General features: G+C 42.9%; 2 protein-coding genes across 6 annotated transcripts in view; one reads left to right on the top strand and one right to left on the bottom strand.

Moving 5' to 3' along the window:
• COPB2 (coat protein complex I subunit beta 2) overlaps nt 1–20,692 on the top strand; it is a 34,612-nt gene extending 13,920 nt beyond the window's left edge. Inside the window, exons 5-22 of the mRNA XM_008266237.5 lie at nt 498–646; nt 3,117–3,263; nt 5,072–5,171; nt 6,134–6,276; nt 6,522–6,721; nt 7,715–7,825; nt 9,757–9,845; nt 9,933–10,039; nt 10,998–11,141; nt 13,117–13,247; nt 13,855–14,062; nt 17,284–17,394; nt 18,179–18,393; nt 19,227–19,319; nt 19,403–19,583; nt 19,689–19,757; nt 19,879–19,950; nt 20,131–20,692. Of these exons, the coding sequence (XP_008264459.3) occupies nt 498–646; nt 3,117–3,263; nt 5,072–5,171; nt 6,134–6,276; nt 6,522–6,721; nt 7,715–7,825; nt 9,757–9,845; nt 9,933–10,039; nt 10,998–11,141; nt 13,117–13,247; nt 13,855–14,062; nt 17,284–17,394; nt 18,179–18,393; nt 19,227–19,319; nt 19,403–19,583; nt 19,689–19,757; nt 19,879–19,950; nt 20,131–20,226 (2,366 nt within the window). The 3' untranslated portion in view covers nt 20,227–20,692. The remainder of the gene's footprint in view (nt 1–497; nt 647–3,116; nt 3,264–5,071; nt 5,172–6,133; nt 6,277–6,521; nt 6,722–7,714; nt 7,826–9,756; nt 9,846–9,932; nt 10,040–10,997; nt 11,142–13,116; nt 13,248–13,854; nt 14,063–17,283; nt 17,395–18,178; nt 18,394–19,226; nt 19,320–19,402; nt 19,584–19,688; nt 19,758–19,878; nt 19,951–20,130) is intronic.
• Nucleotides 4,625–24,290, bottom strand: part of MRPS22 (mitochondrial ribosomal protein S22) — a 28,080-nt gene continuing 8,414 nt past the window's right edge. For 3 of the 5 annotated variants that reach the window (XR_016232776.1, XM_002716552.6, XM_008266239.5), the window contains exons 7-8: nt 21,638–21,746; nt 20,675–20,886 (exon numbers count right to left, since the gene is read on the bottom strand). Coding sequence is in view for 3 of the 5 variants with exons in the window: in XM_002716552.6 (XP_002716598.3) it covers nt 20,791–20,886; nt 21,638–21,746 (205 nt within the window). In the remaining 2 variants the exon portion in view is untranslated. Of the gene's footprint in view, nt 5,003–18,390; nt 18,621–20,674; nt 20,887–21,637; nt 21,747–24,290 lie in introns of those variants that run through there. The other 2 variants (XR_011388390.2, XM_089331158.1) reach the window with 2 other exon arrangements.

Raw genomic sequence — 24,290 nt, forward strand, 5'->3', positions numbered from 1 at the left:
CTCCTTGGTATTGAGTATCAGAGTCTGAACCTTTTGGACAGCGATTAAAACGAGTAGCACTGACTTGGTAACAGCTCTTTGGAATGTTTTTACATTAAAAATTGAGTAATTCAAAACTTTTTAAAGCCAGTCTTGTATTATAAGAGCAAGTGCTTATTCTCTCAGTAATCTTTACTCTTATTATTCAGTCACACTTTGATTCCAGTCAAACTTGTATTGTTCTTTTGTCAGTCTTTAAAACTCATTGAGGTTTTCTTAAAATTTGTTCACAAAATGTTTGTATTTGTTATAGGATATTTTATCTGTATTATTCCATAGAAAGTTAAGTGTTTTTAAGATAAATAAGAACTTTGAAAAAATCTGTTCAGTTTTGATTGTTTCTGTAAGTCATGCAAAGTATGATTTCAGTTTGCTCCCTTAAAAAACATAAAGCCTTTGTGTATTAGTTCTGAAATGGAAAAAATATGTAATTAATATGAGACTTTCCTTCATCCTAGATGACATGCTTATCAAGCTCTGGGATTGGGATAAAAAATGGTCTTGCTCACAAGTGTTTGAAGGACACACTCATTATGTTATGCAGATTGTGATTAACCCCAAAGATAACAATCAGTTTGCCAGTGCGTCTTTGGACAGAACCATCAAGGTAAGGTGTCCTCTCTTTGGGTCAGTTATCATTTAGTGAAATAGTTGTTCTACTACAGGCTGGCCAGAAAGTTTCTCCTGTCTTAGAAGTTTCTCTCAAAACTTCATTTTTAAGTCGGAATAGGACTCCTCATTTTGACCCAGAAGGACACGTTCTATTTAGAAAAGTACTGTGGCAACTCATGGACCTTAATGAAGAATTTCTGTCTGTGGAAGTGACAGGTGGTAAAAATTTTTTAGCCTGGGAAACTCAGAATAAGGAAAATGCTGTTTTTTTTTCCCTAGGTTACTACTCTGCTTTCATTTTAGATATGGGTTTTTGACCTCTATTACTTAATAATATATTTTGTATTTAAATTCTATCTCTTCTCAGTCCTCTTTCTTCATTTCTGTGTAGAAACTGCCAGCTACCAGTTACCTAAACGTAAGATTCCATTGGCAAGTTCCAAATCTAAGGACAAAGTCCAGATACCTTCCTGTGGGATATAAGGATTTTCAAGATTAGTCTGGGCTAATGTGCCTACTCACCATCCTCTAGAGCTGCCATTGTGTTCGCAGAACCTTACTTATCCAGCTGTTCCCTCTGCCTGCGCTCTTTGTTCCCCCTCTTTGTGTTTTCCTGAGGAGAACCACCAGCTTCTAAGTCTTAGCACACATAGCTTTCCTCAGACATCCACATCACCCATGCACAGAGCCAGTTTTGTTCCTCTCATTCCTGCCATTGCTTTTTGCACCTATTATGGCTTTTCCACATTGTTATAATTAATTTGGTTTTGGAAGTGTTTATCCCCTGAGATTTTGGTGTTTGGGAAAGAAACCGTGTGTTACCTTTCCCAACACAGATCTCCAGTAACAACACAGTGCCTTGCTTGTACTGGGTACTTAATACATGTGACAGTGAATGAAGTTATATTTTTTCTGTTATAATAATTAAAGTATGTCTATATGCATAGATTTTAAATCACATTAACTTTTTTTGTTTTAAAGATTTATGTGTTAATTTATTTGAAAGGTGGAGCTACAGAGAGGCAGAGGCAGGGAAAGAGAGAGTCTTCTCTCTGCTGGTTCACTCCCCAAATGGCTGCCACGGCTGGAGCTGGGCAGATTTGAAGACAGAAGCCAGGAGCTTCTTCTAGGTCTCCATGCAAGTGCAGGGGCCCAAGGATTTGAGCCATCCTCTACTGCTTTCCCAGGCCATAGCAGAGAGCTGGATTGAAAGTGGAGCAGCTGGGACTCAAACCAGTGTCCATATGGGGTACTTGCACTGCAGGTTAAAGTTAATGTGATTTAAAATCTATGCATATAGACATACTTTAATTATTATAACAGAAAAAAATATAACTTCATTCACTGCCACATGTATTAAGTACCCAGTACAAGCAAGGCACTTTAATCACTGTGCCACAACTCTGGTCACATTAACTTTCTTTGGTTAAAGATTTATTTGAAAGGCAGAGTTAAAGATCTTCCTTTACTGATTGACTCCTCAAATGGCCACAATGGCCAGAGCTGGGCCAGACCAAAACCAGGAGCCTGGAGCACCCCTGCCCACATGGGTGGCAGGGGCCTAATCAATTGGGCCATTTGCTGCTGCTGTCCCAGGTACATTAGCTGTGAGCTGGATTGAAAGTGGAGCAGCTAGGATTCGAACCTATGCTCATGTGGGATGCTGATATTTTTGGGGGTTTGGGAAGAGGATGTCTTAACCTCCTGTACCACAATGCCTGCCCTCACATTAATTTTTGCTTAATATCTGTGTAATGTTTTTATTTGGTTTTCTTTTATGTAAAATGTTAGGTATCTGAATATCTTGAGATTTTGACCCTTTTCCCCCCTTTTTTTGCATTATCCTTGGTTTTGTCATAGATTGGAAACTTTGAAATTAGTTTTAAGGTTTCTTCACTAAATTGAGTTTATCTTGAGAATAAGAATTGTCATTGACTCTAGTAGAGTTTGTTGTATACAGTGAGTGGTAAATGTTTGTTTACACATCTTCATACTCCTCAGAGAGCCTCCCATGTGATGGGTACGCAGTAGATATTTGTAAAGACAAAGCTGTATCCTGAGCTGTGATAATTTTTTGACTACTTCTTAAATTTTTAAATTAAGCAATGAGCTTACCCCTTTGATACATCTTTCTAACTCTATTTTCATTAGCTTTATATCAGAATCCTTTCCTGTCCTTAAAGTAGTGTTTCTCAAAGTCTAAAAGCATCCTGGTTCCTGGGCTTTATTGTGAACTGACTAGATCAGAATCTGTAGGGTCAGAGCCTGGAAACTGCTTTTTCCTTAGTCATTCGGCCCTGGAAATGAAGCTAAAGTGAGAAGGAACAGACAGGAGAGTGAACAGGGGGAGTCTTTGGCTTTCTCTCCGGGTTCTGGCGTCTATGTAACGTGTTGGAAGTGTGGTGGAGCTGCCTTTGGGGAAGCCAGGCCCCGTGCTGACCCGTGGATGCTGTTGCTCTCTGAAGGTGTGGCAGCTGGGCTCTTCATCACCAAACTTCACGCTGGAGGGACACGAGAAAGGCGTGAACTGCATTGATTACTACAGCGGTGGCGACAAACCGTACCTCATTTCAGGTGCCGACGACCGTCTTGTTAAAATATGGGATTATCAGGTACGGTGCTTTCATAACTTACTTGCCACGTGTTAGATATGTTTCTTAAAGGATAGTTAAACTGTGTTCATACCTTAATAACTAATGCCACAGTATCTGTACCTAACACAAATATGTAACACTTGAGGTTTTTTTTCTTTTTTTTTCTGTAGAGGTTTATTTATTTATTTGAAAGAGTTACAGAGACAGAGGGAGAGACAGAGAGATCTTCCATCTACTGATTCACTCCCCAGAGGGCTGTAACAGCCAAGGCTAGACCAGGCTGAAGCCAGGAGCTTCTTCCAGCTCTCCCACATGGGTACAGAGCCCCAAGCACTTAGGCAATCTTTGCTGCTTTCCCAGGCCAATAGCAGGGAGCAGTGTTGGAAGTGGAGCAGCTGGGACTCAAGCCAGCACCCATATGGGATGCTATTACAGACAGGGGATCACCCACTGTGCCACAATGCCAGCCCCTTTCTCAAGATTTTAAAAACAAAAATGTCAGCATGTTTATTTTTTATTTAATAATAGGAATTAGACATTTTAACATTCTAATATTAACTTATACCTCACCCAATATCCTCATAGGCAGGTTTCCATTTATATTTGAAAACTTGCAAATCAACAATGTCATGACAACCATTTTACCACATGGATGCTTATAAACCTGGTTAGGAACTCTTCACTACTATGCTTTTTATCTCTGATATTTAAATTTCTATTTTTTTCTTACATTAAAAATTTCTATAACCTAACAAAATGAAGCCTAGAAAAAGCATTCTACTTTGAAACTTCCTCACATTTGTACTTAAATCTGTAATACAAATATTAAAGGCTAAAAGTAGTATTGTCTGCTTAGTCCACAGATGCTGTGTGCTAGTATTTATTTATTTTTTTTTTTTTTTAAGATTTATTTATTTGAAAGAGTTGCAGAGAGGGAAAGGCAAACAGAGAGAGAAAAAGGCGGGGCGGGGGGGAGAGTCTTCCATCCACTGGTTCACTCACCAAATGGCCACAATGGCCAGAACTAGGAAAGACTGAAGTTAAGAGCCAGGAGCTTCATCCAGGTCTCCCATGTGGGTACAGGGACCCAACAACTTGGCCATCTCCCACTGCTTTCCCAAGTGTGTTAGCTGAGAGCTGGATAGGAAGTGGAGCAGCCAGAACTTGAACAGCACCCATATGGGATGCTAGCGCTGCAGATGGCGACTTTACCAGCTACACCACAGTGCTGGCCCCAAGTGTCAGTATTAAGGGAGGAGATAACATTCAGTGGAAAATCTGGATATTTTTGTGTTTTTTTTCATCTTCAAGTTTGATAGTTATATTACCTGTTCTATGAGATATTTAGAGAAAATATATATACAAAAAAATTTCAAAAATTTCTGTATTAAATTTTTTTAATTAATTTATTTGGAAGTCAGAGTTGAGAGAGAGAGGTCTTCCATCCACTGGTTCACTCCCCAAATGGCTGCAGTGGCCAGAGATGGGCCGATCCGAAGCCAGGCTGATCTGAAGCCAAGAGCTAGGAGCTTCTTCCAGGTCTCCCACATGGGTGCAGGGGCCCAAGGACTTGGGCCATCTTCCACTGCTTTCCCAGGCCATAGCAGAGAGCTGGAATGGAAGTGGAGCAGCCGGGACTCGAACTGGTGTCCATATGGGATGCCAACACTACAGTCAGTGGCTTTATCCAGTACACCACAGCGCCAGCTCTTGTATTGGATATTAGCTTGTCACAGCAGTTATCATTTACAAGGTATCTGTGCATCAAAAAATTAAGGCTAGGTTACTTTTCAATAATAAAAATGATTTCTGTGTCTTGATTACAGAATAAAACATGTGTGCAGACATTGGAGGGTCACGCCCAAAATGTGTCTTGTGCCAGTTTTCATCCGGAGTTGCCAATCATCATTACAGGTTCAGAAGATGGTAAGTCAGAAGTATAACTGTATTCCTATCCTTGTAATATCTCTGGGATATTTAAACCAGGCAGGGTCTCTGCATTATAATTGGAAATTTCCAAGGACTTAGATATTTTTATTAGAGTATTAGACTTCAGCTATAGAAGACTTAAAGAGGCATTATTAGCATTGGTGTCACCATTCTAATGGATTTTTATTCTAATGGATTTTAATTCTTTTACTTAAAGAGGATACCAGATGGCCTAGAAACAGACTGAAAAAGCCCATGTTTCAGTTAGACAGACCTGGGTTCACGTTCAGGCTCACCCACTTTACGTATGTGTTGTCTAGGTAAAATATAAAATGAGAACACACATATACACTTCATTGGATTATAGTGAGAGAAGAAACCACCTGTGTATACAAAGCACCAGACACTGAATGAGCAACCTATTCAGGATATCCTGTTTTACACTGAAAGTAATATTTCTTAGTTTCTTAAACATTTTTAAAGATTTTTATTTACTTGAAAGGCAGACAGGCAGAGCTCTCCCATCTGCTGGTTCACTCCCCAAATGCCTGCAACAGCCAAGGCTGGGGGGTGGACTGTGAAGCCAGGAGACTGGGACTCAGACTGGGTCTCACATGTGGGCGAGGGAACCCAGATACTTGAGCCGACACCTTCCTGCTGCTTCCCAGGGTGCACATGAGGAGGAAGCTGGAGCCAGGAGCAGAGCAAGGGCTCAGCCCAGGCACTCCAGTATGCAGTGTCTTAACCAAACGCCCACCCGAAAAGTTTGTTGTTATGTTTACATTAATTTATAAAATCATTCGAAGACTATAGACTCCCGCCACCTTCCTCCCCCACCATTGTCATTAAACTGCCAGGAAATGTTCTGTGTTTGAATACAAGATCTTCATGTGGCTTATTCAGCTGACACACTTGTGGATGTTTGTATCAAAAGGGAATATTCACACTGTTCTTTATAGGGACAGTGCGCATTTGGCATTCAAGCACCTACCGGCTAGAGAGCACGCTGAATTACGGAATGGAGAGGGTGTGGTGTGTGGCCAGTCTGAGAGGCTCCAACAGTGTCGCGCTGGGCTATGACGAAGGGAGCATCATTGTTAAGGTATTCAGACTGTTTTTCTAAATAGATGGACTTAGGCAAAGCTGTTTTTCTTGTATTTTAATACTGTCATGTTCTAAGTCACCAGTCTTATTAAACTGACCCGTAAGCAAGCACTAGAATTTAAGCAGTGGACATTAAAGGTGGAAGAAAGGAAAGAGCTTGCTGTTAAGGGAAAAGAGTGTCTGATTTTGCTGTGGTTCCACTTGGTTTCCTTTCATTGCTAAGAGCCACTTGTCATTCGTCAGCTTGGTCGAGAGGAACCTGCGATGTCCATGGATGCCAATGGAAAGATCATTTGGGCCAAGCATTCAGAAGTCCAGCAGGCAAACCTAAAGGCAATGGGAGATGCTGAAATTAAAGATGGAGAAAGGCTGCCACTGGCAGTGAAGGATATGGGCAGTTGTGAGATATACCCTCAGACTATTCAGCACAATCCCAACGGGCGGTAAGCCATTGCTCAGGTCTGTCGCTGAGCTTGTGTGTGTGAGGTCACAGTGTGCGGAGCCACAGCCTGTTCCATTTCTGCCCTGTGGTGGGCATCGCTGGTCATTCTGCACCGAGCCCTTGCCCTAGTCTCGTAATCCTCAGCACAGCTGCAGCAGGCCTGCCACTTGATCAAGCTGGCATGCAAAATGTTTGCCTTCTTGGCCCTGTTCTGCAGCACACAGACTGTAAGAGTAAAGTAGTATTGTTTACTCTTACTTCTCGTGTGTTATGCTGTGTTCTTTTGAGGCCAGGGTCTTACCTTACCCTGAGACTTAGTAGGTGCTCTCTCAGTATTTTCTGACTCATTGCTCTTAAGAAGAATATTTCTCTTAATACCTGAAATATTCTTTGCTGTAAGCTTTTTATTTTGCCATTACAGTGTTCTAAATGCTGATTTTGAGTTGTTTTATGTGTATTGACAAAAAATTTTGTTTATGCATTATCTACTCATTTAAATGTTAAAGTACTCTTGAGAAATTTAACAAGTCATTAAAAACAGAGTTAATATATTTTCATTGCTTTGAAAGATCAACTTTAAAATGAAGAGGGTCTTAGAATAAGACAGTGCCTTCTTGCAGTGTGTTGTGAGTTATGTCCTGGGCATCTTGGTGCTCAGCAGATAGCAGCTGCAGAACTGAATTCCGTCCTCTGCATGTCTAGTCCTTTTCACCTTCCCGTCCCCGGCCTCCTCTGTTGATAAGAGGAGACCATTACAGTGACATTTTCAGTAGTAATCCCATATTTGTGATTTGCTTTTGGATTTGTTGGCTGGAATATTTTTGTCTGGCTTGTATTCAAAGATTGTATTGTATTTCAAAGATAAAATTGTAATTATTGGTTGAAATATTATTTGCTATTACAGTTATTTTACCATAAAGATGAACTGTTGTTTCCTAACTCCTACATGTCATTATTCCTCTGTCCTTCCCTCCCTGGCTTCTGTAATTTCTAGGTTTGTTGTGGTGTGCGGTGATGGAGAGTACATCATCTACACGGCAATGGCCTTGAGAAATAAGAGCTTTGGGTCTGCCCAGGAGTTCGCATGGGCCCATGATTCCTCAGAGTAAGTTCTGACTGAGATGCAGCTTGTCCTGGTTACAGATGCATGCTGAGAGCTGCTGTCCAGAAGAGGTGCTGGAGGTGCAGGGCAGGCTGTGCTTCTCGTGGTTAACACAGTTCTTACTGAAGCAGTCATCGGAAGTTAGAATCGGGGGCAGCTGCACTGTGAACTGACCTTGCCCTCCCTGTATTCACTGTTGGGCCGACTCTCAGGCTGACCCAGTAATCCCACTGCACTGAGCACCCAGCACCCATTTCCTTGATGGAACCCTAACAGGACCTGCTGCTGATGCCCCTTAGCCCTTGGCAGGCCCTCCTGATCACGTGTGTCCTAAAGTACTGCTGCTGCTGTTTGGACAGATGCTTTGTGGTTTGATGTCATCCTGATAAGAACTTTATTCAATTTTTAAAAAAGACTTAATTATTTGAAAGAGTAAGAGGGAGAGACAAAGAGATCTTCCATCTCCTGGTTCATACCCCAGGTGACTGCTGGGGCAGGCCAAAATCAGGAGAAAGGAGCTTCTTCAGGTCTCCCACATGGGTGCAGGGGCCCAAGCAGTTGGGCCGTCTTCCACTGCTTTCCCAGGCACATTATTAGCAGGGAGGTGGATTGAAGTAGAGGAGCCGGGACATGAACTGGCACCCACAGGGATGCCAGCATTGCAGGTGGCTACACTTATTATACCCCTATTGAATCTTTTTAAAAGCTGATTTTCTGTGTTGTTAACAAATCAGATTTCTGTCTGAAATCAGAATGTTGATTAAAAGAAAGAAATCATTTAAGTCTCAAGTTGTTTTACTAGATAGTCACAAACTCCAGTTCCTTTTTGACTCCTGTTTGGTGCATGTAATAAACATTAGGGCTTTGGTGTTTTCAGACCACATAGCTGAATTACGTCTTCCTAGTTGTCTTAGTTTTCCCCATGTTTTGTGTTGCCTTCTGCCACCAAACGGTAGGGTGACTTGAGCCTCTTCATAATACGATATATTTAAAAAGTTTTTATAGCACCATTTACTGAGAGATGGGGAATTTTTTTCATCTTTCCATGAATTTCTTGAGTAGACGCACACACACACAGTTCTGTGTACCACAGAGCAGAGCTGCAGTTCATGACTGCTCTCACTTCTCCAAACACACCTCCCCCTTTATTTTGATAGTTGCCTCTTGGCAGCTTTATGCAGCCAAGACCTTGCCCAGCGTTGTCCTCAAACCAACAGCGCACTCACCCCAAGCACAGTTATCAAATATCCAGTGATAGCTCTGAGCCGCTTTCAAGGCAGAGGCCAGAATAACCACTTTCCCGAGTTGTTGCTGAACATGGCTGACTGAAAGCCGCTTGTCACAGTTTTTCTTTTGTTTTTGATTAGCTTCATGGGGTATAATTTGTGCAGGACAGTGTACCACTTTCAGTGTGCATTTCAGTAAATTTGGACAAATGCACATTCCCAGCCACAGGCAGATACTCATTTGCTTTTTGCCACCATATGTAGATCAGTCTTTTTTAGAGGTTAATATAAGTGCAGTCCTAATGCCCTGATGTATCCAGCTTCTTTTGTTCAGCAAAATGTTTCCTAGACACAGCCTTGCGTTGCCTGGATAACTAATCAATGTCTGCTGTTTGCAGAGTAATACTCCATTTTATGAATATATCACAATTTGTTTAATCATTTGCCTACTGATTGACATTTTGGTTATACCCAGTTTCTAAATAGTTTATAAGCCCTAGTAATTTGTGTAATACACAGTATGAAATCCACTCATTGTCCTACTGTAAGAAATTCACTGGTCTCTTAAGAAAAAAATACATCAGTCTTTAAATACTCATATTTTTGCATAATTATTCAAAAATATTTGAAGATACTGCTAACATTTGATAAAACTGTGGTTTAGTATATACTAAATATGCTGTTTACTTTCTCTTTCCCCCCGCCCAGATATGCAATAAGAGAGAGCAACAGTGTTGTAAAGATATTTAAGAACTTTAAGGAAAAAAAATCATTTAAGCCAGATTTTGGAGCTGAAAGTGAGTGATATTTATATATGATACATTTTTAAACACTTTGCAGAGCTCACAAACATCTAAACAAAACTGTGTTTATGTTCTGTTAAGGCATATATGGAGGCTTCTTACTGGGAGTCAGATCTGTGAATGGCTTAGCCTTCTATGACTGGGACAACACAGAACTCATACGCAGGATTGAAATTCAGCCCAAACACGTGAGTTTTGACTCCATTGTCGCCATTGGAATGTTCGTCTTTGTGACAGATTGTGGGTCCCTGAGACCAAGAAGTAGCCCTGCACTGTCCCTGTTCCCTTGAGTTGGGCAGAATACCATTTACCTCAGAACTGCTCAGAAAGTCAGGATTGTGGTATTTGAATGAGGCAGCTGACATTGAAGATTTTTGAAAAGTATAGAAATTTATCCAAATCTCAAGATGCCATTCGTGTTTAAATGTTTTTTGATGGAGTGAAAGAGCATGCTTTCCAGTCAAGAAGTCCGTTCAGACAGCAGCTAGTGACGGCTGAGTACTCTGGAGGTGACCACTCAGCACTGCGGCACCGAGTGTCTGCCTTTGCAGTGCCTGCTGCCTCGACAGCGTCCACCGTGGGGAAAAACCACCTCTTGGGTCTCCCTTCCGTCTTCCAGAACCTGCATTCTCAGGAGAGGCAAAACTGGTTCCTGGTGAATAGGAACCAAAAAAACCCTTTCTCTCTTTATGTATAAAGTGCAGTTAGGTGTATATATGTTATATACACACTCGTGTACCCCATATGTATGCATTACCTGGGTATGAACAGTGTATCTGTGGTATTAAAATGTCACTGGGAGAGGCAGTTGGGATAAATGTCTACAAAGGCTGCGGAGGGGTGGCAGATAGTGGAAAGGACGAGGAACGTGTCTAGGGCAGTATGCTGGAACGCGTCTGCCTGTCTAGGTGATAGTACACCCAGCATGCACTGACTGCTCTCCTTCCTGTCTTCACATTGCTAAGCTAAGTAGAACAGCCCTTCCCTGTCCACCTCCCAAACATAGGTATAATTGCACTTTATAAATTATTGTGTACTATCTTAATGTCAAAAGGTAATTCTTGTAAGAAATAAAGTATATGTAGTTTGTCATATCTACTCAGAAATGCAAATCGCTTGTCTCTATCTTTGCCTGTTGCATTGCAGATTTTCTGGTCAGACTCGGGAGAGCTCGTCTGCATTGCCACTGAGGAGTCATTTTTTATCCTTAAGTATCTGTCAGAAAAAGTCCTGTCTGCACAGGAAACACATGAGGGTGTTACCGAAGACGGCATTGAAGACGCCTTTGAGGTAACTGCAGCAGCATAACCACTGCTTTGTTGTTAAATGATTTGTATTCTTACAACACACACTACTGACTGCAGCACTTCATTATTAATCAGGATTGGAGAAACTCATCATTTAAAGGTTCTGGTGACATGTGAAAATTAAAAATCTTGGCTTGAGAGTCAATCTGAAAGCAAATAGGTTTAAAAGAGGCTTGTGCTTTGATTTTAGGACATCTGTAGATTTCCACGGATATTTTTCTATAAGGAAATTTGTGATTGTTTTGGTTCTAAGACTGTTTAGCAAGAATGGTTTAGGTGAGCTCCCAAATATTAAAGATAAGTCACCCATTGTGGAGAGGTGCCATGAAATACTTAACATTCCAGTTTCCTGTGTCTTAGAGGGTTTAAAATAATAATCTCTCAGACCATAGTTTTGACCCAACAATGAGATTTCACATTACAAATACTCACCTAGGAATTTGTGGTTTTTAATTGTACATTATGTGTTTATGTATTTCTTGCCCAGGTACTCCCAAGTGGTGTTTGGTAAGCAGTTAAAACCCCACTTGGGATTCCTGCATCCCTCATCAAAGGGCCTGATTTGAGTCCAGGCACTGCTACTGATTCTAGCTTCCTGATAACTCACACCTTGAGAGGAAGCAGATGATACCACAGATAGGTAGTTCCCTGCCACCCATGTGGGAGACCAGAATTGAGTTCCTAATGCTCCCAGCTTCAGCCTGCCCTAGTCCTGGCCATTGTAGGCATTTGGAAAGTACAGCCGATGGGAGCCTCTCTCGCTCTCTGCCTCTCAAATATTTTTAAAAAGATTTATTTATTTATTTGAGAGACAGAGGCAGATAGAGATCCTCCATCCGCTGGTTCACTTCCCAAATGCCTACAATGACCAGAACTGGGCCAGGCCAAAGCCAGGAACCAAGAACTTCTTCTGGGTCTCCCATGTGGGTGTGGGGACCCAACTACTTGGGCCATCTTCCCCTTAACAGGGGAGCTGCCATGGCCTAGGAAGCAGTAGAGTATGGCCTAAGTGCTTGGGCCCCTGCACCCACATGGGAGACCCAGAGGAGGCTCCTGGCTTTGGATTGGCTCAGTTCTGGCTGTTGTGGCCATTTGGGGAGTGAACCAGCGGACAGAAGACTTTTCTCTCTGTCTCTCCCTCTCACTGTCTATAACTCTACCTGTCAAATAAATAAAATCTGGCGCTGCCAGAACTTGAACCAGCACCCATATGGGATACTGGTACTGCAGATGGTGGTTTTACTCACCATGCCACACTGCTGGCCCCTCAAATTTTATTTTAAAGATTTATTTACCCACTATGGTGCAGTGCCAGCCCCTCCTCAAATTTTTAAAAAAATTATTTTACATACTACTTTTACTATAATTTAAATGAAAACCAATGCACTAATTACAAATTAGGCTCGATGTCATCTTCTGCTTTGAGGCTGTTCATGTTGGACAACATTAGTTAGGAATTTTTTATTTTTTTTAAATTTATTCATTTTACCTGAAAGGCAGAATTGCACAGAGAGAGAGAGAATCTTCCACCTGCTGGTTTACTCCTCAAATAGTTGCAATAACCTGGGTTGGGCTAGGCCAAAGTCAGGAACCCAGAAATCCATCCTGGTCTCTCACATGGGTGGGCAGGGACCCAAGCACTTCAGCCATCTGCTGCTTTCACAGGCTCATCAGCAAGGGGCTGAATGGAAAATAGAGCAGCAGGAGCTTGAACTGGCCCTCACAGGGGATGCTGGATTTGCCGGCGGCGGCCTAACCTGCTGTGCCGTAACACCAGCCCCAGGAATTTATTCTCTTGAGTGAAGAAAGCCAATGAAAATTCCAAGGAAAAAAAAATTTTTCCCCTTGAAATAGGATTTTATTTTGTGTACCTTATTCTGCCATATCACTCTAAGCGTTTTGTTACAAGTTCCTCATGTTGGATAAGATAGTAATAGTTTTTTATTCTCTTGCTGCAGGTTCTTGGTGAGATTCAGGAAATTGTGAAAACAGGGCTTTGGGTAGGCGATTGTTTCATTTACACAAGTTCTGTGAACAGATTAAATTATTATGTCGGAGGAGAAATAGTCACCATTGCCCATTTGGACAGGTAATGTTAAATTGTTTTGCTTTTGTCTTAAGCAACCTAAAAGTGTGCTGGTTTTTTTTTTTGTTGTTGTTGTTGTTTGTTTTTGACAGGCAGAGTTAGAGAGACAGAGACAAAGGTCTTCCCTTTTCCGTTGGTTCACCCCCAAAATGGCTGCCACAGCTGGCGCGCTGCGGTCGATGCGCTGTGCCGATCCGAAGCTAGGAGCCAGGTGCTTCCTCCTGGTCTCCCATGCGGGTGCAGGGCCCAAGCACTTGGGCCATCCTCCATTGCCTTCCTGGGCCATAGCAGAGAGCTGGCCTGGAAGAGGGGCAACCAGGACAGAATCTGGCGCCCCAACTGGGACTAGAACCCCGGGGTGCCAGCGCTGCAGGTGGAGGATTAGCCAAGTGAATCGCAGCGCCGGCCAAAAGCGTGCTTTTTAAACAAAATCTGTAGCTGACTTGTAGCAATGGTAGGCTGATCTTTCAGTGTTAAAAGTTTCAGTAGGTGCCTGTCATTCACTGAAATTGCCCCAAATGGAAAGGTTTTGAGCAAGAGGCTGTGTGTGTGTGCATGTGTAACTGCAGATTTGAGTTTGCTTCTGACTTGGTTTCTGGTTCTGTTATAGGACAATGTATCTCCTGGGCTATATTCCTAAGGATAACCGGCTCTATCTGGGTGATAAAGAATTAAACATTGTAAGCTACTCCCTGCTGGTGTCAGTCCTGGAATACCAGACAGCTGTCATGCGGAGGGACTTCGGTATGGCTGATAAGGTCCTTCCCACCATTCCAAAGGAACAAAGGACCAGAGTTGCACACTTTTTGGAAAAGCAGGTAAGAGGTTTTTTTTAAAATCAGCAATTTGAAAGACTGTTAGTGTGGATTTCTCAACTGCCAAGCCGTCCCTGTAGTTTTGGTGTCAGTTCTGCATTTGTATGTACACACTGTGAAAGCACGTGGTATACTCTCCTTAACTTTCTCTTAGTGTCTTTTGTACCCCTTTGAAATGTTAGATGTAGCATCCTCCTGCATACTTCTTTTGTAGTCTTAATATTTTCATTTCTGTGCTTCCTTTTTCTCTGTATCCCACCTGCCTCAGTGACATGCCTTTTTCTTAATGTAGTATCTGTCAGTTATATATGCACAAAGTTCTCTAAGACTGGAGATAAAGCGGCTCTCCCTTCTGTCCTTCCTGTTGCCTGGAGATAATTCCTTAACTCTTGTTGTATTTGTTCCACATCTCTAAATAACATAAAAGTCAGCTGTTTCTTCATTTCCTGTGACTTCCCACAGGTGAAGGCTGAGCTTTCTTCTGCTGTGCCTACTCCTGCCCCCCAATCTGCAATACACGTGTCCCTTTCCTATGCCTTGTCCTAGGTATGTTCATATAATTTTGGGTGCATCAGTCCTTGACATTTGTTGTTAGGGCTATGTAAAAGGCTCACAGGTGAGCCGTGCAGTTAGGGCTGACAGCTGCACGAAAGAAAGCTCTAAGAGTTCTCTAGAGTCTGTAGTTTTCTGTGTACTTAAGGTTACATCCCCCTAGACTCTCTCAACTCTCCAGATTTCTCGCGCTCTCCTTTCAGTTTATTTAGTTGGCTGCAGACTGAACTGGCTTTTCTGCTCTCATCATGGATATCTCCCCACCATCATAGCCAGGCTTCTCTTGGCCTCTGTAGAGAAGAATCCATTGTTTCCTGTAATCCCGTCGTCTTTCCTGGTTGATGCCCTCATTTTGGTGGAGCAAGTTCTTCAGTTTCCCGAGAAAGGGTCGTTAGTGGGAGGTCAAGTTTTTGAGGCTTTGAATATATGAAAGTACCATTGTCCTACCCTGTAACATACTGGCCCATTTAACCAACTATACAACTCTAGGTTGGGGGTAATTTTAAGTTTTGAAGGCACTGTTATTGTTCCATTGCCTTTTAGCTTCTAGTTGTTGAAGTCTAAAGCATTTTTATTCCCAATTCTTGGTATATGGCCTGTTTTGTTCCTCTGAGGAAGCTTTGTGGATGTCACTCTTGGTGGGCCTTGTAGAGATTAGTTTCATTTGGTCTGTTGGGTATTACATGAGTCCTTTGGGAAAGTGATGTCCTTCACTTCTGAGAGATTTTCAGGCATCATTTTATGGTGATTTGTTTTCTGTATTCCTTCTCAAACTGTCAAACATTGGACCTACCCCAGCTGATTTTCCTATTAGTCTATGACTTAATCTTACTTATAAAGATGAAAATTTATCTCTGAGGCTATGAATTTTTTTGTTTTTTTAAAGTGCTTCCTTCAAGTTGCTTTTATTCATTTTTGATCTCTGTCTTTCAAGAGCAGAGGTCCAAGAAACACATCAAAAGGGCTGAGTGTGTAGGGTGTGGATGGCATTGTGTGATGTGTTTAGGCTGATTAGGGAGCCTCACTGTCATTACCTTCAGCTAATGAACTTAATAATCATGTATTTATTCAGTTAATTTAATGAGCACCTAACAATGTACTGGGCGCTGCTTTGGCTGACATACTGCAATATTAAAAGCAGCTCCCCAGTCACCATCTTTCTTGGGCTAAGTATAAGACGACTTGGGAGACTTAGCATGTAGCATTTCATTTAGTCCACACATCCCTTCCCAGTGTCTCACTGAGCCTATGATTTTCCCTTTGATACTCAGTACTCCCTTTGGTGGGATAGGCATTCCCCCAGCTGGAGATGGTCCACTTTACCCTGTCCAAGGAGTAAACCTGCCTTCTTTATGCATCAGGGAATGGGGGGGACCAGTCCTGGACTAACTGCTGTTAGGGCGATTGTTTCAGTGCTGACCCTTCATGTTCTGCAGTACGAATTGGGATGTTTCTTATGCTGTCCTTACTCCTTAGGAGTAAACTAGCCCTGAGCTTTTTGTCTGACACACTATATCCCTAAAGCTGAAATATGTGCCCATAGGGCAGACCCATCCATACTGTTTAACTTAGGAGAGAAGCTAATTCATGCATTACAGGTTAAAGGCCTATTCCTGATGGCTTAACAGAGCATGAGAAAATCTGACTTCTGTCCTTTGGTAAACTTGCTGATTTAGATAAACTGGACATGAGACCAGTAAAGGCATAGGTGAGCCACCGTACAGGTTTATGGACCTGAATACAAAATGTTTGCTAAATGACCTACAATTGGAAGAAACTTGGAAGATTTTTATTTGTCCATTTACCACTAATAGACTTATCCGTGAGATAAGGGACTAGACAGAGGACCTCTAAGGCCCAGGTTGTTGATTGATTTTCAGCAGCTACAATTGTGCCACTGTGCCTGTTCTCTGAAATTGCTCATAGATCAGCTTTTCTAATTTTACAAGTTGTTTTACTAGAGTAGGATTGACTAGCCGCCATTGTTTAAAAAAAAAAAAAAATTTATTTGAAAGTCAGAGTTACACAGGGAGAGGAGAGGGAGAGAGGTCTTCCCTCTGATGGCTCACTCCCCAACTGGCCGCAACAGCCAGAGCTGCGCCAATCCGAAGCCAGGAGCCTCCTCCATGACTCCCAAGTGGGTGCAGGGGCCCAAGGACTTGGGCCATATTCCACTGCTTTCCCAGGCCATAGCAGAGGTCCAGATCGGAAGTGGAGCAGCCAGGTCTCGAACCAGCACCCATATGGGATGCCAGCGTGCCTGGGTTTCGAGCCTCAGTGCCACTTCTGATTCTAGCTTCCTGCTAATGTGCACCCTGGGAAGCAACATTTGATGGCTCAAGTGGTTGGGTCCCTGCCATACACGAGAGAGCAGGATTGAGTTCCTGGTTCCTGGCTGCTGCAGGTACTTTGCTGAACCAGTAGATGGGCGATCTCTGTGCCCCTCAAGTCAGTGTAAAGTAAAAAATCCTCTAGAGGAAAAACCATTTGACATTACACAGATGAATATCTGCTCTCACCTAATTTAATTAGTCCTTTTTTCTGTCTTCTCATTAAAAGGTATTATTTATCTAGTAGGGTTTGTCAGCAATATTTTCAGTATGATAGATGAATTGTGTATACACAAAGTGCTTGTGAACATAAATCTCACATTTGGTGTTTTTCATCTTTAGGGCTTTAAGCAGCAAGCTCTCACAGTGTCTACAGATCCTGAACATTGTTTTGAGCTTGCTCTGCAGCTTGGAGAGTTAAAAATCGCATATCAGTTAGCAGTTGAAGCAGAGGTATGTACTAACATGATTTTTCTTAACTGATGGAAAGATCAGTAGGTACTTCTAGGTGTTGGTAATTTCAAATTACCCATTTTGATAAGGTTACCTCTGGTCTTTAAAATTTGTTAATCTTTAGATTATATTGGAGATATTCTTAGCACTCTAATGTGGTTGAGAGAAAGTATTTTCATATTTTACATGAAATCTGTTTCATAAGAAGATATAAAGATAGTAATTAAACTTGTCTGGAATTTTCAAAGAACACAGAAATAATTTGCCAGTAACCCCAGGTAATGAGAAAGATGGTTTTAGAGAAAGGTTCTGACATTTTCAGAGACAATTTAATGACATTTTTGTGGAATTTTTTGTATTAAGGACCCCCCTGTTTTAAAATCTAGCATTTACTGATGAATTTAGGTGTGCAAAATATATTCTAGCCAGATTATCCAAATATGCAACATTTTGATTTCTGAAAGATTACAAGTGACAGTATCTTTGGAAAATGTAAACACTTTTACATTTTCCAAAGAAGTAGCATTCTCCTTAAAATAACTGCAGTCTAATTAGATGGTTATAGGTTGATTATTAATGCATTATTAAACTGATTTGTGTTTGAATTAGTTGTGTATATACAACTAACTTCCATTTTGTGCCATTCTTACTTGGGTAGAGTCACCTTAACTAGCACAACTCTATAGAATGGTCTTCCCTGGTCAGTACAGCAATAACATAATGATGTTAGAAGTTTAAGTGTTTATTCCCAGAGCTGTTTTAACTTGGAAACACTGTCTTGCAGTCAGAACAGAAGTGGAAACAACTTGCTGAGCTGGCCATTAGCAAGTGTCAGTTTGGCCTGGCCCAGGAGTGCCTGCACCACGCACAGGACTACGGGGGGCTGCTGCTTCTGGCCACTGCCTCTGGAAACGCTAGTATGGTGAACAAGCTGGCAGAGGGTGCAGAGAGAGATGGCAAAAATAACGTGGCCTTCATGAGCTACTTTTTACAGGGCAAGTAAGTGTTAATCGAAGGCCTAAAAGACATTGGTAAACATGGTAACTAGAGTTGTTTGGGCACTTACTGTGAGTGGCATTTGGAAAGGAGTGTGGAGAATGAGCCCTGCAGAGAACTGATGGCTGGCTGAGGGGCGGCAGCAGAGGAAGGTGCTGCCCCAGTGGTGGCTTTCAGCAGGAAGCTCTAGTACGCTGTTCCAGCTGGCCCCAGAGTGGCAGAGCACTTTTCTGTGAAGAGATCAACATGGGTAAACAATAGAGGATGAGGATGCCAGTTTAAGCTCAACTCTAGAGCGTAAATTTTAAAACTTGTCCTGGGGACAAGTTGCTGTGTTAGGAAATGAAACACAGCAGTATTCATTAAATCCTGTGATAAAACTTGGAAGTGTGCATCCCAATAAGAGTGCATTTACTGATTAATATACCTCCAAAAATATTTGGTGACCTGAACTCTGACATCCATTTGTAGTTGTTTTAAATATTTGGCTTTTTGACACAATGTATAGGACATGTACTGTAAGTAATTGGAAAATACAAGAAATTTTTTGGATTCTGAACCACATTATCCACCATAAAACTTAGGGGGGAAAAAAAAAACCACAAAGGTAAAAACTGAAGGAAAATTGGCCTGTTGGCCACCACTGGGTCATCTCAAATCCCCTGTATGACCGTAGGACAAGTAAAGGGCTCAGCGAAAGACATGAGATGCCTGTGTGTGTGTTGGGGGGGAAGGGGGAGTTAGGTGGGGATTTTGACTTTGCGTCTAGGCTACATTTCCTAAGGTAAAGCAAGTGCCACTTCTTGGTAGTAGTGCCTCTCCTTTTTACTCTGTAGGCTCGATGCTTGCCTGGAGCTCTTGATTCGAACTGGACGACTGCCAGAAGCTGCCTTCCTGGCCCGAACTTACTTACCCAGTCAGGTTTCAAGGTATGGACTTGTAGTTTTAGAAGGATATGTTTCATATAAAAACAGAGCGTACTTACTCTCTGGTTCCATGGTGTTTATTTTAGGGTGGTCAAACTCTGGAGAGAGAATCTCTCAAAAGTTAATCAGAAAGCAGCAGAATCCCTTGCTGACCCGACTGAGTATGAAAATCTCTTCCCTGGATTGAAAGAAGCCTTTGTTGTTGAAGAATGGGTGAAGGAGACACATGCTGACCTGTGGCCAGCCAAACAGTACCCACTTGTCACAGTGAGTGCGACTCCCGGGGGAAGTAGAGCTGCTGCTGGAGCAACAGCTACTCTGTGGGACCCAGGCCAGGTTCATAGATGAATTGTGATTTTTATTCTCTGGTAGCCAAATGAAGAGAGAAATGTTATGGAAGAGGCAAAAGGCTTTCGGCCCTCAAGATCTGCAGCTCAGCAGGTCAGTGAGTACTCCATGGGACAGCAGTGTTGGTCTTCAGTGCCCTCTCCTACATCGTAATCCCGAGCACCCTTCCAGAAAAATGCCTTTGTTTCACATGTGCTTCCACTCTGGCTTTCAGGAACTCGACGGGAAACCCCCTTCTCCTACTCCTGTTATTGTGGCCTCCCACAAAGCCAACAAGGAAGAGAAGGTAGGTGGACAGGACATACCCAACCTCCTTTCACCAGCCAGAGATGGCGGCAGAATGCACCGTCTCTTCAGTTTCAGGAGGAATCTTTTCAACTAAAAAGGAAGCATTAGTGCTTGTTCTGGGATGGGGAACCACATGTAATAGTACTGTAAGTTTATCACCCTCTCCTTTTTGTTTCAGAGTTTACTTGAACTAGAAGTAGATCTGGATAATTTGGAATTAGAAGATATCGACACAACAGATATCAACCTGGATGAAGATATTCTGGATGACTGAATGTGCTACTACAGATCGTTATGTGTTTATACATAAACACTGTGGACTGCTGAACACTGCCCTCTGTCTGAAGAGGAGCTTATGTGGAGCATTTAAATTGCTGGTTTCCGCATTAACTGTCATTGGACCATATCTCATAAAATCTTTGGAATTAAAGATTGTTCGGCTTCCTTTTAAGAAGGCTGAGGCAAAGCTACGTCACCTGGGGATCAGTCACGTTGTTCTTCAAAATAGCCATGCCCTGTTTCTGTCCTCAGACTTCATCTCTAAAATCAAACCCCTGCCCCTCTGACCTCACGAAGCTGGGCCATGTCTGCGTTACCTGCTGGCCTATTTGGGAAAACTGAGCGCGTACTTAAATCTATAACCAGGCACTGAAGTGTCAGCCCTTTCTGGCCTAGAAGTAGAACAACAAGTTTTACTTGATATGTCAAAAATAAAAAGTAACTTTATAGAAAACTATAAATATACCTTATTTAATCTTGACATTTTTAAACATTCAGCATAATATTAACAAAGAGAAAGGTAGTATTTAGTAAAATGGAATGTATTTTACAATTACTTTCAGGAAGCTGCAGAATGGCTAACGAATGCTTCTTGGTAAGCCTGCAGTGTTAATTCTATGTATGCCCCCTTCTGTGCTTCTGTTTTTGCAAAGACCTGTTTGAAAAAAAAGAACAGATAGAGCAGTAAGACATGCTGTAATTTGTCACTACATAATTGTCTTAAATTCAAGAGCTGTGCCAGGTTAAAGAAGTCTTTTTATAAAGGTATGTATAAAAAGTACCTTACACAGTCCAGGCAATCCTAGTTAAGATAACGCTGACATTGCCCCTTAGGAGAATTTCTTAAATGTTTGCTTTATCCAGCTTATCACAGAAAATTATGTACTAAATCCTATCTGCTCACTTTAGTAGTCCTGGTAACTGCTTTGCAGCAGGCAAAAATTACTACTGTGATAGGAGTCCGTTCCACAAAATCATTTGTTCTGAGCATTAGAGAAAACCTATCCTTCCTGAACAACCTGAGCATTTAACAGGTAAAACCAGGGGCTCATTACAGATTGGAGAGGTGTGCAGTTCCAGAACTGGAATACAGCTAAGACGTGACACCTGCTCACTCCCACCAAGAGGAACGTGAACACACGGAAGGACAGGAGGGAAGTGTGCTGCTTCCTTCTCCGCCCTGTCCTGCCCTTTCAGCGTGAACGCAGGGGCTGCCGGGCTCTCTGGCCTTCGGCTACCAGCCCCCCACCTCACTTCTCCCCGGCACCACCCTGCTGCCTGTGCTGAAGTTTGGGAGCTCTAGTCGCACTGAAACCACAGGTAGCCCATACTCCAATTGGTTAGTTATCATTAAGTGAGAATGTTCCCCAGTGACCACCACAAAGCAGTGCAAAGAGCCCCCTCACCTTAATTAGGTTTACTCCCTCAGCCGCCTGCCCTCGGGCCTCCTGGGCTGACTGGCCTTCGGGATGCACCATGTGGTACAGCTGGACCAAGCTGGCAGCATCGTCGATCCTGAGAGAGAAAGGGCCTCGTGTTAGGCACAGCTTTTCATTGCTTGCTTCGGAATCACATTTCATGCTCTTCACACTGAGAAGGTGGGGGAGGCCTTGAGTTTATGGTTTCAGAAGCATTTTCAGGAAAGTAGATTAATTTAGGCCTCACATCAGCCCCATGAGGCAGGGGTCTGCAGGAAGTACCCAGTTTGTAAAACTGAACACGTTCTAGATACGGCTGTAGTCTTTCTGGCCACAGAGCACTCTGTGGACAAACATCCCTCATGGTAGATGATTTCCAAGGCAGTCCATTTCACGGTGTAATCTTCCTCAGAGCGCAGGCACGGCACAGTCCCACCTAAGAGGCTGCTTTGAGGTCTTAAGGATGCCAAGGTCATTTGCATTTTCATCAAGGCTCGATTAGTGGATAAATGCCCCCAAGACCCCAAATATAGATCTCAGACCACCTGACTATTCACAGGAACACATTCATTGAAGATTAACCTAATGGAGCAAATTTGTGATCATGACTGTCAGACAAAAGGAAAGTCAAGCTGTACACCCGCAGTCTCCACCTGTAGTGTCACACAGCCACCTAGGATAAAGCCGTAACAGGGATTCAGTTATGGTTGTATCATACGTTTTCAGAAATGCCCAAGTACTAGCGGAGATTAAAACCTGTCTAGCCTTCTCTAATCACTGTCTTCTCAGTCGACACCTTCCTAGCATTTCCTATTGCAGAGCAGAGTGTCTAAAAACAACCTCCTCCGAGATTTGGAGGCTCTGGCTTGTGTACTTACTTAGTGAGCTACTGGCTTCTGGGGTGGGGGTGAGGGGTAAAAACACCTGTCAGTCTCCTCCCGCTGTCACTCTCCAACCTCCCAGGCTTCTCCCAGAGCTGGGGAGAACAGAACAACTCAAGGCCTCCAAGCGATGGCCTTGGAGCAATGCTCCGGGCTTATCCTAAGGCCCATCTACTCCAAAGGCCAGCTCTTCGGAAAACAGGAACTGGAAGTGTTCATGCAGAAGCTGTTTTTATGGGGAATAAGAGGATCAAAAATGGTCATGACAGGGGCTGACACTGTGGCACAGCAGCTTAGGCTGCCAGCTCCCTGCTAATGTGCATGGAAAGCAGGAGATGCTCCCCGTACTTGGCCCCTGCCACCCACGTGGAGACCCCCAGGAACTCCAGGCTCCCGGCTTCACCCTTGCCCAGGCCTGGCTGCTGTGGCCACCTGGAGGGTGAACCAGCAAACTCTGCCTTTCAAATCTTTTTACATGATCATTACCAATCTATTGTGTTTGCCATACTCTAACAACATCGCAACACAATATCTCCCCCAAAATAAAAGATAAAAAGAATTCAGAGATTAGGCAGGTGGCCCTATTTAAATAACTAGGTTTCTACATAATAGATTTATATTAGGGTTTCATTAAGTTCATGTTAAAATATAATGTTTCAAACAAGTTTTAACATCTGACACATACTTGAAGTGAATCAAGTTACACTTTCTATGAGATTCTGAAAGCATCTTACATAAATACCACCAGTGGGACCGGAGTCAGGTGAATGTGTGCGGAATCCTAATTGTGGCCTGAGCCCCCTTCGGGGGGAGGTGCACCCTCTACTGCCCAGCCCCAGCTTTGCAGTTCATTTGCATCACAGAAGGGCACCTGCCTTTGCACAGCAGGGAAGGTGTAGCAAGTACCTCTCCCCCAGTACAAGCTGCTCCAGAGGCCAAGCTGACATAAAACGGCAACACTAAGACCACACACTAGCGCACCTCAGTGCACTTCCATTTTTAAACTTATTAGAACGTAGCACAGAATGATTACATTTGAGAAACTTAGGCAGACAGTTCACCACTGCTAATGCACAAGAAGGCCCCTCCGTCACCCACCCCTTGGGACGAAGGTGGATTTTGCTTCAGATCAGATTGCACAGCATGTCGTGGGGAGGTGGGCTGGCCCAGAGACCGCCACCAGGGACAGTGCCGTGTCTGAGGAGGGTTTGCTGTTTCCCCACGTGGGCTGCACCTGTTTTGCAAAACGTGTGGAACCCTGACTTCCCAATGTGTCACCTCTGTCCTATGGCTCGGATTACACATAGGATGCTGTCAGCTACAACTGTTAACCAGTCTGATGCTAGCAATGATCACGAAACCCTGTGCGCCCAGCAAGGGCTTCGTGTGGGAAGTTGACTTTCTTACCAGAGCCATGCCATAGTTATTTTGGCCTTCGCAACCCAACACAATGTTCTCATTTATCAAACAGAACATTCCAGGCATACCTCAGACATGCAGGTTCTATTCTAGACTGCCACAATACAGCAAGCATCGTGATCAAGTCAATCACACCGACTGCTTGGTTTCTCAGTGCAAATAAAAGCTATGCTATTGTCTATTAGGTGCACAACACAGTATGTCGAAACAGCGTACATACCTTACATACTTTGCTCAAATATGCTAAGCACCTGAGAAACAGCACCAGCAGACGTGCCCAATGCATGCCTGCCACTAACCTTCATTGTGTGTGAAGCACAACAAAGCCAAGTGCAAGGGCA

This window comes from Oryctolagus cuniculus, chromosome 4 (assembly GCF_051225735.1).
Source record: "Oryctolagus cuniculus isolate XC-2025 breed Fujian yellow rabbit chromosome 4, ASM5122573v1, whole genome shotgun sequence".
Classification (NCBI taxonomy): Eukaryota; Metazoa; Chordata; class Mammalia; order Lagomorpha; family Leporidae; genus Oryctolagus; species Oryctolagus cuniculus.